The following is a 13,934-nucleotide window of genomic DNA, read 5'->3' as shown; positions in this document are numbered from 1 at the left end:
GTCAGAATGGGGTGTTCCTCAAGGAAGTTGCCTTGGGCCACTCCTTTTCTCCATTTTTACTAATGATTTGCCTTTGGTGTTAAAAGAATCAAGACAAGCAACACAACGTCACATAGTTCCAACACCCAAAACCAGTGCAATCCAGAAAACTGTTTTTTACAGAGCCTCCACTCAGTGAAACTCACTACCCGATTCACTAAAAATAATCCCTAACAAAGTAAGGTTCAAAAAATGTCTTAAAAAATGGGTTGCTTCGAGTGAATATTGTGTAACTGGCTATTAATGGTTTTAATGCTTATGTGTAGGCGTGTGTGTGTGTGTGTGTGTGTGTGTATCTATATAAATTATATGTATATAAATGTGTATATGTATGGGGGTGGGGTGGGGATGGTGATGTGATCTTGTGTAGTTTTTTGTTGTTGTATTGCATTGCATGTTTTTAATTTTGTAGTTTGGACATTTTTGTACATGGACCCCAGGAAGAGTAGTTGCTGCCTTGGCATCAACTAATGGGGATCCAAATAAACAAAGAAACACTGCATCTAGATACGTGCTGCCACCGAATGCGGTGTTAAGAGGTTGTGGTCATTTCACGTATTTCTGTGAGATCAGGTTGAAAATGGCACAAAGAATGTAAACTGTCTGATAGTAACTTTGACGGTAATGTTAGCTAGCTAGCTAGCTAGTAACTTTAGCTACAAGTAGAACTGCATGGATGGGCATAAGCATAATGTTATGTTAATGCTGGTTCATGACCGAACCATGACGAACCATAATTTAATTTGGTCCGGACCTAGACGTAAATGGTAGTAACCGGACCGAAAAAACCCCCAAACTGTTTAATAATTAAAATGGTGAACCGTAGCCGTGCAATAACGTTAGCTAATAACTGTCATAACCAAGAAACGTTGTTAAGTTAATTTAATCAGTTTGTCTTGTGTCTATGTTGTCTCGTGATTTCCTGTTTTATTTTGAAAGTTAACTCTCCTCTCGTTTCAGACAACTTGCTCCTTCCCCTGTGTGTTTTCCCGCTGGTCTGATTGTCTGCCTCGCCCTTGACTGTTTCCACCTGTGCCCTTACACTGCGTGTATATATTGTCTGTGTCTCCCTTTGTCCTGTGCCAGTTCGTCTTGTCCTTCGTGTCAGAGGACCAGCGTCGTATCCATGCCATTTTGCCATTGCCATTGTCAGGTCTTGTTATTTTGATACTTTGTTCATGTTTATTTTCTGTTTGGTTTTCATAGTGATAGTTCAGCCTCAGTAGAGTGATTTTCTCTTTGTTTTTTCATAGTGATAGTTCAGCCTCAGTGATTTTCTGTTTGTTTTTTAGTCTAGCATTTATTTCCTGGATCATTTTTTGTTCTTAGATTTAGTGTAGGTTTTTCCTCTTTCGAGAGTGATTTTCATTTTGTGTTTAATACTTTGATTTTGTACTTTGCCTCTCGAGTTGTGCATTTGGGTTCAGGTCCTTTATTCGGTTGTGACAATAACGGTCTTTGAAATTGGCCCGAACTAAAAGCACAGCTGGAGATATTCTCAGACGACAATCATGAACACAGTAAAAGTACACAGGAAAAGTACACGTTAAAAAGATTTGTATTCCTAACATAAAATAAAAGGTAATGTGCTAAATATAGCTACTTACCGATCAATTCAACCTCTCTCTCTGTCTGTGTCTGCGACTCCGACCAACTGCAGGCAGCTAATAATAAACTATAATGGCTACGTAAATTCAAATTTGGCGGGTTCGCGCTTGTGCAGAACACCCAGCAGGTGGCAACCGTTGCCGCTGTGCTAATACTGCACGCATGCACGCACACACTCACACACACACACACACACACACATCAAATGTATTGGGAGTCCACGTGTTAAGGTTTGATTACAGAGGCTGTTTTAAAATTTCATGTGGTGAGCAGAAAAAAATTGACTACAGCGTTCAAATACTGAACGTCATATCAACGTTCAGATGCACAACCTATTATGGAGGTCATGTAGACGTACAGATACAGTCCTGGACTGACCGACGCGATATGGACCTGATGTGGCGGTCCAATCGGGAGCGTATCTATGTTTCCAGGGTTCTATGTTCCCCACTTAACCCTGGAAAAAAGGTTCTATGTTTCCTGGGTTCTATGTTGCGGGAAACTTAGAACCCTTTTTGTGTAAGCAGGGAACATAGAAGCTTTTTTGCAGGGTTAAGTGGGGAACATAGAACCCGGGAAACACAGAACCCTGGAAACATAGGGATGACCCCGTCCAATCGCCATCAGATGTTTGGTGGGTTATTGATTCAAAATTCGGCCATTGCTATGGGGTTAACGTTAACTGATTTTGATGCTCCTCAGTCTAAGGCCGTTGCTATGGTGTCCCTAGCAACGGAGCAGCAGAGCAGCGGTGATACCTCAATGAACAAACACCGCAGAATTTTGTTGATTGATCAATCAGAATCAAGTATTTAAGAGTGCCATGTTCCAAGTAAACATACCTGCTCACTGATTTTTTGCCACAGCTGCTGCACTGAATACCCCGTGAACTACAGAACTCCCATGTTGCTTTGCAAGCTGATTGAGACTGGCCAATAGAGACGTGTCTTACAGCTTTCAGTTTAGGCCCCGCCCACCAGGTTCAACTTTTTACTCACAAAACTTTATGGCTTGCAATCGCCAAAAAAAAAAAAAAAAAAAAAAAAAGACTCACAAACAAAACTTCAGGATTTGCAAACAAAACTTTTGGATTTTCATTTTATTAATCAGTAATTTTTTACTTGCAATAAAATATTTTTTGATTGCAATATTGATACTTTTGCTCTCAAATCTTTTTTTTTTTTGATTGAAAAACCTACTCTGTTTGATTGAATAATAAAGAAACAAATGTAGCTCCATACAAAATGGGTAAAGCAGTTCATTGAAGCTGAAAACATCGAAATAATGAAATGGCCAGCCCAGAGTCCTGATCTAAACCCAATAGAAAACCTCTGGAAAATCCTTGGCAACAAGTTGGCTAAGAAACCTACTACAGTCACCGAACTGTGGAGGACACTGGAAGAAGAGGGGACCAAAATCACATCAGAGCAGTGTGAGAGACTAGTGATGTCCTGTGGCCGCAGATGTGCTGAAGTCATTCAAAGCAAGGGCCTGTACACTTCCTACTAATTGTTGACTGTTGTAACCTTCAGGAATTTTAGTTGTAATCTTTCTCCATGCTACAGTCATAGCTGTTCTCTAATTTTGATCAATGTTTTCCACAAAATAAAGTTGTTGTTTTTTTTGTTGAAGTGCCCTGGTTAGTAGCATGGTATAGCCACAACAAAAATTCCTTTTGCGCAATGAAGTTTACATTATTTCTGAAAAATCAAGTGTTCATAAATTGTTCTCTAATTTGATCACCACTGTATATATATATATATATGCATGCAGCTCTTTATGCTATCTGGTACAGCTGATGGCTGCCTAGCACACTTCTGTTGCTTGGCAACAGTGTAGTTTCACTGGGGTCTCGAGCACCCCCTGCTGGTCTCTAGCAGTCCTCCTCCACATAAAAACATACTGTATATTATATAAACTAATTAATAACCACTGATAAACAAAAACATAATAATGAAAAGATAGACATCAAATTCAACATACAGTATTTAAGGATAATTTTATATACAAGTGCCCATATTATCTGTCAAAGGTTTCTGAAATATCTAATGAGACTAAAAGCGATTAGAGCTAAACGATTAGAAAAAATATAAACCACTACAGACAAAACTGATCCGACACACCAAGAACAGTGATAAAGGCCACATTTTCCATGTCATTTATTTTCTGCACTTAATTTCAGGTTAGCAAAACTGTGTAAAAGTTCTATTCTTAAAGCAGCAAGCTAATTAAAATAAGACAGTTACTGCTGATTGAACAAACTCATCTGCTACAGTGCCATGTATAAATCTGGGATTAAATTACATTGATGTCACAAAATTAGTTAAAAGTACTGATTCCTCTGTGAATTTCAGTCCTGTATTTCAAACCAAATCAGAGCCTGGAGTTGTAGCTGTGGCAGCAGCTGGGAGTCAGCAGGACAGCACAGAGATGAAGAGACTTCTCCGTCCAGTCCAGTTCATCAGCACAGGCCTCTCTCGTCATATAGAGTGCTCTGACTCCTCCAGGCAGAGACAGCTGGTGAAGCACCTTGCGCCTGTTTTTAGTGTTAAAATGAAGATGCTGACTCTTATTATTCTGGTTCCACCTCAGTTTAGCCAGTCCAGATCATCCTCATCATCATCACCGAAAAGAGGGGCAGGGGGGGGACGCCCCTTCAAGCTCTGGACACAAGGAGACAGATGATACATGAATGCTGTGGATCAGTGTTGTATTGACGGTGATAAAGAGCGGAATGTCATCCTTTTTAAGTAGTGATGTAGTGATAAAACATCACTGACTGACAACATTGAACCAAAACAGAAAAGGGGTCATGGAGGGGATCTACAGATCCTTCCTCACCATCTCATCCTCCTCTTCCTCCTCACTGGGTGCTGTGGGGGGTTTGACAGGAGTTGTGATCTGGAAAAATGGCTCCTCTCCATTTACCTCACCCATTGCCCCAGCCAGACTGAAAGAATAGCAGAGAAAGAGTGGGGGGAGGGAGCAGATATACAAAAAGACAGCAAATAAAAAAATTTAATTTGAAGCAAGCACGAAACAACATCTCAGACAGGCAGTTAGTCTGCAAGAATACATGCATACATATGTTACAACTGTAGTCAAGTTAAATGAAATCTGCTCAATGGCCTTCAAGACTACATCTGAAATGTGACCAAGTCTACAAATAAAAATGACTTCTTATTGATGCCTAGAGACACAAACACCTAAATACAAACAGCTTACAGGTTATGTTATTTATTCCAAAGCACACCAAAAGTTTTTATTATTTATTCTTTTCATTCCCACCAGCTATTGGTTTCAGCTCCTCTCAGTACAGTTTGCAAAGTTTTCAAATTTCAGTTCTTCAATACTGCTGTTGCAAGCAAACTATTTTGAAAAATTTTCAACCATTTTTAAAACGTTAAAAATAGCAATATGAATATAATATGCATCTCATAAATGAATGATTTGGGCATAACCTCTAAACAGATTCATTTAGCATGAGCAAACTTTTAGGGGTGGAAAACACCAGACGCTTTACAGTATTATATAATCACGAAACTTACGTCACAATGCAATATTATTGTGATTTTTAAAGTGCTGCAATATGCTGAGTATTGCGATAATTTTTTTTTTGATAGACTCTTATTTATCTTTTTTTAAATGTAAATCATGTCCCCGAAAGAAAACTTTGTCAACATCTGTTTTATTTAATAAGATAAAGTTTTCAGTCTGTCATCTTCAATCATTTTTTTGTAGCAAAACGTATGTAGTGGACTGAAAAAACTGGGTTTTATTATTCAAGTAGGCTATCTAGAGTTGAATTTGTATTCATAATATTAATACTTTATACAATAAAAAAATATATATACTTCACACTGTTTAATGATAATACATTGCCACACAAAAATATTACGATTCTTTGCTGTGTAAACGACCACTAAGATGCATTGTGATCCAACCACTCAAGTCACTTACTGAGGCGGCCTGTGATGCATTTGACCATGTATCTTTTGTAATGCAACCACTCATGTGTCTCGATGCTTCCCTGCCAAGGACAACACCATCAGTGCTGGCCATGGTGGTTTTGTTGGTGGCAAGAGGCTACTGCACTATAACTTGCCCATTATATGATGAGCTGGATGACGTGTTGTGTCGCAGGGTTCCTACACATTTGGAACTTCAAAATTCCATACTTTTCCATACCCTAATTTCCAGACTTCTGTGTGTTTTTTTTTTTTGTTTTTTTTAGAGAATATGCAACATCTGAGTAAATATATCAGTGTATCATATTTCACATCATATTTAATTATTCTTAATAGGCAATTGTAGCCAAGTACCATAATGGCATGCAAATAAAAACTCAGGTAAGTTCAATGTCTGGGCTGAGGCAAAAAGGTTGGGACTCTGGGTGCAAGCGATGCAGTAACGAGACATCTGTGTTTTTTCCTTTCATGTGGCTCAGAATCGCCTTGTCCCCTATGTTGGCGATGCAGGGTTCAACGCTACAGTTTTTTTTTTCACTTGCCCGGTTGGGCAAGTTGGTCAGAGATCTACTTGCCCGAAGTCGGGGGGCAGTGGCAATCTTTGTCAATCGTTGTCAGTCTATAATTTTGTGCCCTACTTGAGCCATGCCCACCTCTATTTATTTTTCACCCCTCTCTCTAGTTCTGCTGTATTAACACCGGGTTTAATATATTTTGCTTCCATCTCTCTGCCCTGCTCTACTCTACTTCAACCCTACTTAGCTCTCTCTCTACTCTACCAGTAGACTACCACATCCACCTGTTGCACAAAACGCACACAGCAGTGTTTCTCCTAGGATGGAGTTGTAGCAGCGGAGGTGAAGCACACGCATGAAAAATAATTTTCACATGCGTGAAACTTTTTTGTATGCTTGCAAAGCACAGCCTGCTGGGATGTTTCTATGTATCTACTGGCACCAGAAAGGCTCTTTAGGACTAAGTACATACAGTACATTTGTGCACAGTAATGAGCAGGTGAAATGTCTGTCTAGCTTACATATGAGGTGTCTCAAGATTTAGGAAAATAAAATTTTATTCAATATAATAAAAGTAAAAAGTCACTTGACATGCTGCTGTTTTGTGTTATGACCTATTTAAATGCTGGAAGTTGTTATTTACACGACAACGCCTGAACGCAACACAAGCTCAGCACCAAGAGTGCCGTGCTGCGCTGCTGTGCGAGCAACTTGTTTGTCTGTGCGTTTGTTGCTGGTTATTTACACAGTGTCCATAACAATAACTTTGTCAGCTGACAAACTGCACCGGGCTCGGGTCAGGTTTGGTCAGGAAAATGTGGCCTGAGCCGCTCCAGCGTGCTCACCTGTGTGTGTGGCGGAACTCCGCCGTGTGCGATACAGAGAACAGAGGAGAATTGTTAACGCGTGACCATGTAGAGACAGAAATGACACGATGACATAACACCATAAATAGTAGGCCTATATTGTTATGTTATTATATGAAGCGTCCGTCGTGCAAAATAATATGACTTTAGTTTATGAAGAGGTAAGACAGAGCTCTCTCCTCTCCTCTACATAGTGCAGCATGTAGCGGACTGGTCATACCACTTGTCAATCAGGTAAAAGGGACGGTATGTTTTCTAAGACGTTTGCTCTCACACAAAATGTGCCTGGCCCGGCATAAAACACGATCCGGATTGATTAAATTATTTTTGGAAATACCTAATTTTCTATTTTAGAAAACAGTATTTTAGAACAGTGGTAAGAGTCTGGAAACATAAATATTTTTCCATACTTTATTTTTCATTTTCCATACTTTTTAATACCTGGAAATTGATCAAATTTATTTCCATAATTTTCTATACTTTCCATACTTGCGTAGGAACCCTGTGTGTGACCATCTGCTGTTTTGTCCTACAGAAGGAGTCATGTTGAAATCTGCTGACAGCGAGATCTCCAGCTGTACTGACACAACTGCTAACATGACTAGTAAGCATGCTAGTAAGAGCATTGATGTAGTAACAGTGTGCTGGGCCCTTTGAGCTATAGTAAGTGACATAGGCAGTAACGAAATCTATGGTCAGCTGGAGACACGTGATAGACAAAGGTGTGAATGGCGATGTGTCTCAGCTGTCCACTTGTGTTTTGATCACTGAAACATATGTTAATACAGGGTCTAAACAGGCTCAAAGACAGACAGACAGACAGACAGACAGACAGACAGACACACACACACACACACACACACACACACACACACACACCATTTTGTCACGTCACCTTTTTTAACTCATAAACTGGTTGTTGTAGAGAGGCTAATGACTTAATGACTGGTTGCAGTAGAGTGTACCAATGACAAGTGTTTGTGAAATTGTGTGTGTGTGTGTGTGTGTGTGTGTGTGTGTGTGTGTGTCTGTGTGTGTGTGTGTGTGTGTGTGTGTGAATACATGAACATGTGGATGACTGCATTAACATTGCTGATTAGTGATTTAATTATCAAGTTAACAGTGCAGCAGTTCTTATTGAGTCAATTCCTCCCATCTTCACTTTTATCAGCAGAGGGGATAGAGTTGCCATTTTGTTTAATAAGTTTTTCAGCACTAGCAGGCCACTGGTGGAAAATTTGCTTTTTTTTAAACTACTCATGAATTTCTCATGTTATGCTTTATTCACATACATGGACAGGACACCTAAATACTGTGCAGACTTTTCTGATGACTCTGCTAAACTGAAGTCTATGATCTTCACAGACTCTGACTGTGTAGTCATTGTAGGTGATCCCCCTCTGCTGCTGAAACTCTCATCCATGCCTTCATCACGTCCAGAATTGACTACTGTAACAGCATTCTTTATGGAACACCATCCAAACTCCTGAATGAACTCCAGTACTCCAGAACTCTGCTGCCCGTCTGCTCACCCATTCCCGATCCTACGATCACATCACCCCTGTCCTCCAGAACCTCAACTGGCTTCCTGTCCCACAACACATCCAATTCAAAGTCCTTCTCCTCACTTATAAAGCCCTCCATAACCAGGCCCCCTCCTACTTCACTGACCTGCTCCACCGCCACACCCCTTCCCGCAGTCTCCCCTCCTCTGACACCAACCTACTGACTCTACCACTCAGGACCAAGCACCAAACCTGGGGCGACAGGGCCTGCTCCATAGCTGCCCCCCCCTCCCTCCAGAACACTCTCCCCAAACAAATTCTTCTTTGATACTTTTTATTTAGTGATTTTAGAAGGTCATATAGCAACATAAACATAGATGCTGTTATATGTGCAAATAAGGAAGAAAAGAAAAAGAAAAAAGAAAGAAGTCAAAGAAGAATTATAAAAAATAATAATATAAAAAAATATTTAAAAAAGAGAATTTAAAGATAAAGATAGATATGTACATACATTTACATATAACTGTATATTCACTTACACGCATACATATCTACCTTCAAATATTTCTTTCAACTTGCCTGGCATTGCATTCTACCCCATCTCTGTCCTTAAGATTTGATCATGTTTACTCTCTTCACTATTTGTTTCTGACCCAAAATTAATTTTCAATAATTTCAGTATTCAAAAGCGCAGGTTATACAGTCACCGCTTCCCCTCACATACATACATGTACCAACACATGCACATATCGACACTCTCACCACTCTAGTCTGTTTTTCTGTTTTTCATATTATATCAGTCTTTATGATCCTTTCCCATTCTGACTCAAAAACATCACCTAAATTCCTTATCCTATGTGTTATTCTTTCCATAATATAAATTCCATTGATTGTTTCCTTCCATTTTATTATTTGTGGTGCCACCGGATTCAGCCTTCAGTAATCTGTTTAATTGCTGTTATTCTTAATATTCTATAAAGGTATTCATCTGATGAATGAGGCAATGCATGTGGGAGTTTCCCTAAGAGTATATGTTTTGGAGTCATGGAAAGGTTACATTGAAATTTATTATCCATTTCCTCTGTTACTTTGGGCCAGAACTGTTTTAGAACTGGGCATGAATATAATATATGGGAGTGATTAGCTTTGTTTTCTCCACGATTATGCCAACAACTTTCTGTACTTCTGTTATTATATTTTGATTGAATAATAAGCGTTTTAAAATATTGCATTTGAACGTTCCAGGAAAACTCCCTCTAAACTAAGGAGTTTGTCGTTTTCCAGGTATTTGTACACGTATCTGTCAAGTCTTCCTCTGTTATATTTATATGTAATTCTTTTTCCTAATTAGTAAAAGCTTTTAGTCTGTCACGCTTTTCTCCACCTTCGATAATTAACACTTTACATAGGAGTGGTGTTATCTCTTCGTAAAATTCCGTTGTAAAGCTATCGGAACCTGGGCATTTATCATTTTTAGTTTTTCTTATAGTTTCGGCTAGTTCCTGCTCTGTTATTGGTTTTGTCAGCTGAATATTTTGCTCTTTTGTTACTTCAGGTAGTTTTATAGTTTCTAAATATTTCTGAATTTTTTCTGTATTAGTTTCTTGAGTCTCTGGAGTGTATAACTGTTAGTAGTATTTTAAAAATTCATTTGCTATTTCTGTCCTTTTAAATACATTTTTTAAATTACTGTCCCTTATTTTTGGTACATTTGCTCTTATACTTTGTTTTCTCAACCAAAATGCTAATAGTTTGCGTGTTTTTGGTCCGCTGTCATAATACTTTTGTTTAGTAAAGGTTAATGCTTTTTCAATGTTTTCCAATTCAATTTGATCTAACTTTTTTTCCAATTTGTCTTACTTCATTTAAAGTCTGCATATTTGTATTCGTTTTATGTTCACTTTGAATTATGTTTAAGGATTCAAATAATTGTTTTTTTTTTCTCTTTCTTTTTCCTTTACCCTAAGTGATGCAAGCATAATCATCTCCCCTCGAATTATTGCTTTGGCCCCATCCCACACCACAATGGGGGAGACCTCTCCATTATCATTAATCTCTACATATTGTTTTATTACTTTCCTAATTTTATTCTTCTATCATTCAACAGTGAATTAATACATCTCTATATTGTAGAACTTTTTTCTATTCCTAAGTTTAATTTCATGGATATCACTGCATGATCTGATGCTTCTAAAGCACCAACATGACATTCTGCTACCTTTTCTAAATCTGTTTTAAACATAAAAAAGTAATCTAGTCTAGAGTATTTATTATGAGCTGTTGAGTAATATGTATGATCTTTTTTATTAGGATTTAATTTTCTCCAGAGATCTATCAGACCAATCTCAAATTCTACTCTTTTTAAAATTTGTGAGGTCCTCTCTGCTTTATGTTTAACATTGTGCTCACAGTCTAGTTTCTAATTCATGACCAGATTTAAATGCTCTCCCATGACCAATGTCCCCTTTGCTTCTAAAATAATCAAGTCTATTATTATAGATATAAGATCAGTTCCTTGCTCTGGTGGCCTATATACATTTAGTAGTGTTATTTCAGCGTGATATAATCTCCCTTTAACTAGTATATATCTCCCATCTTTGTCTACAATAGTTTTTTCACTGTAGAAGGGGATGCTATTCTTAATCAGTATAGCCATGCCCCTCCTTGCAGAGTGAAAAGAGGATGAGTACCCCTGAGCATTTGCCAGTCTTTCTAATTTCTTATGTTTCTCTTTTGAAAGATGTGTTTCCTGAAGGAACATTACATCTCCTCCCTCTCTCTTCATCCTTAATAAAACTTTTTTTCTTTTTAATGGGGTAATTTAGGCCATTCACATTTAGTGAAGTTATTTTAATTTCCTGTATCATAATCTTTCATTTTTTAAAATGTTATAGGTAGATTAATCTTTTCCTTTCGCGCAATCTTTCCAGGCCCACAAACAAAACTGACCAAGAACAAGACTAAAGAAGTAAACCTAAGATGCCTTTCTCTACCCCTTGTCTTTTAGAAAGTAATTTATTTATGTTTGATAACGTTCCATTCAAATTGAATAAGTCAGATAAAAGTAGATAAACAAATTAAAAAATAAATATTTCTATAAGGCAGTTTATTAGCTACACTGTATGATCCTAAGACGGCATTTTATAAATGTAAATGAATGGTTCATTTGCAAAAACCGATGTCTGTCTACATATATTTTCTGAAATCATATTTTATTGCTCCCGGTCAAGGCAATTTCAAACTAGTGTTGGGCTTGTCATGACAACCCCTTAATTCTTTTTTTTCTTTCTTCTCACCTTCTTTTTCTTTCCCTTCATGGGAACTCAAGGGAATATCAATTAAACTAGTGCTGGTCTATTCATTTTAGAGATGGTGTTTAGCCGTTTTTGCAAATGATCCCCTCAAATAGACCAAAAATTGAACTATAATTATGAGCCCATACTCTCGTTTGAAGACCCCTTCTGTGGGCTTGCTCCTCCAATATCATGTAGGCCTATCTTAACCATTGCTCTGAAGTCTGAGCCTACTTATCAGTGTTTTGTACTGATAATAAAATAAAATAACTAAAGACCTTTACAAATAATCATTACATTGTTCATCTTATAGTTTGAGTGAGCCCAAAAGTCTATTCAAATAAAATCTTGCCTGACATTAATTTTCAGTCGTAGGCTAAACTAAAACTACGCATGGAGGCGGGACAGAACAAACAAACAAAAAAAAAAACAAATAAATAAAATAAAGAATAAAAACAAAAAAGAAAAAACCCAGACAAAGAAACTCACTTATAGAAGCTTACACACAATATTTTTTGTCTCACTTAAATTATAATAAAAGCCATTTTCAAGTTTTCTCACTTATCTCTCATCCTTGTAGGTTAATTCACTAAACTTAATGCATCTCCACCTATGAGTCACACCCAAACACATTCGAGACTGCACTGACCTCTTCCAGTTCAGATCACTACTCAGAACACATCTTTTCAAAATGGCTTTTAATGTGTGAATGATATGTGTATGTTTTTAACCAATGTAAAGTGTCTTTGAGTATCTTGAAAAGCACTCTATAAATAAAATGTATTATTATTATTTATAATTATTATTATTTGAAGATTCATGTTGTCAGCTTGATTGGGTCCAAACCTTGGAATCTTCCCATCCTACCAAACTGACTGATTGGATGGAAATGGAGAGTAACGAGTTCACAATTCTGTCTGATATCAGGCTTGTTAACAACCCCCAGGACAAAGTGACTAAATAACTGTTTTGTTCTTGATAACTATGGACTAACATACATCAGGTGACGGAGCTCATACACAATAAGGGCAAAACTCTGGACTTAAAGGACAACTTCGGTATTTTTCAACCTGTGCTCTATTTCCTCATGTGTATGTGTGCGTATGATTCATGGGTACCACTCGTTCTAAAATTGGTTCAGTAATGAGGCGCGAAACGAGCTAAAACAGTAATGGGGGCAAATGCGCCCCGTATAAAAGTGCTTTTTTTTCACTGCCAACTTTTTTTTCACTGATATCACTGCCAAATACAACATGTGCAGTGTTGGCTCCTAACTCTAAAAATGTTATATATTACTCATTATTTGTTAACCTTTCAAAAGTAATAGTTTTACTTTACTTATGACTCCCTGCCAACAGTAATTCATAACACTACCCTTTATATTACTTTTCCATTTCAAACCATTAAATTGGTAATTGCACATTTCCTCAATATTCAGATTTCACATGTGGATAATTCAGGATAATTGCCAGTAAGTGTAGCTAAGGCTCAATGGCTTGCAAATGGTTTGTTTGTGGGCGGGGGGTGGGGGGTGGGGTGGGGGGGTTTGTTTGTTTTTTTACGTTGGGTATTCCATTGTCTGTGACCAGTATTTTCACAAGGATCTGTCTCAAAGACACAACGCTGCTGGTGGAGCAAACTTTTCATCTACCACATACCCAGCCACAAGCTTCTTTGTAGCCACCAAATGTCCACCATTAAAATCCAGCTTGGGTTGTTTAGCCAGTGTACAGCTGACTTCTGCAGCCGAGAAAGGCTCACCTTTAGTAGGGTGTATTTCCTGGAGTTTCATGTTGTTGTGCTAACGGTCATAGTAGATGTTTCAGAATGGAGGTTTGAGGATGTGTTTTTGCAGTGGAAAGAGTTTAGTACTACTACCTGCAGCAATAGTGTTCCTATCGTCTTTCCTCCTGACAAAATCAAAGTCATGGGAATATTTCCTGCCATTTGAGGTAAGCTTTTCTATCTGCAGCTCAACAATTACAAGATGAATCCACTGATATGATTGTTGTATTTCAAGTCAGTAGTGGGGTTATAACAAAAGTAACACTGTAATTCATTATTTGGTGTTGGGATAACTGTAATATTATTACTGAAATGTTATTAGTAACTAGAAAATTTCGCAAGAAACTTGGACGGG

At 37.9% G+C, this 13,934-nt stretch overlaps 1 protein-coding gene across 3 annotated transcripts in view; it reads right to left on the bottom strand.

Moving 5' to 3' along the window:
- Positions 1-2,729: 2,729 nt before the first annotated feature.
- The window catches only part of fkbp15b (FKBP prolyl isomerase family member 15b), a 70,350-nt gene continuing 59,145 nt past the window's right edge, over positions 2,730-13,934 (bottom strand). For all 3 annotated transcript variants that reach the window (XM_049578762.1, XM_049578763.1, XM_049578764.1), the window contains exons 28-29: positions 4,489-4,597; positions 2,730-4,310 (exon numbers count right to left, since the gene is read on the bottom strand). In XM_049578762.1, the coding sequence (XP_049434719.1) occupies positions 4,236-4,310; positions 4,489-4,597 (184 nt within the window). In that variant the 3' untranslated portion in view covers positions 2,730-4,235. The remainder of the gene's footprint in view (positions 4,311-4,488; positions 4,598-13,934) is intronic.

This window comes from Epinephelus fuscoguttatus, linkage group LG6 (genome assembly GCF_011397635.1).
Source record: "Epinephelus fuscoguttatus linkage group LG6, E.fuscoguttatus.final_Chr_v1".
Lineage (NCBI taxonomy): Eukaryota > Metazoa > Chordata > Actinopteri > Perciformes > Serranidae > Epinephelus > Epinephelus fuscoguttatus.
Note: the sequence above shows the minus strand (reverse complement) of the source record. Positions and strands in the feature narration are given on the sequence as shown.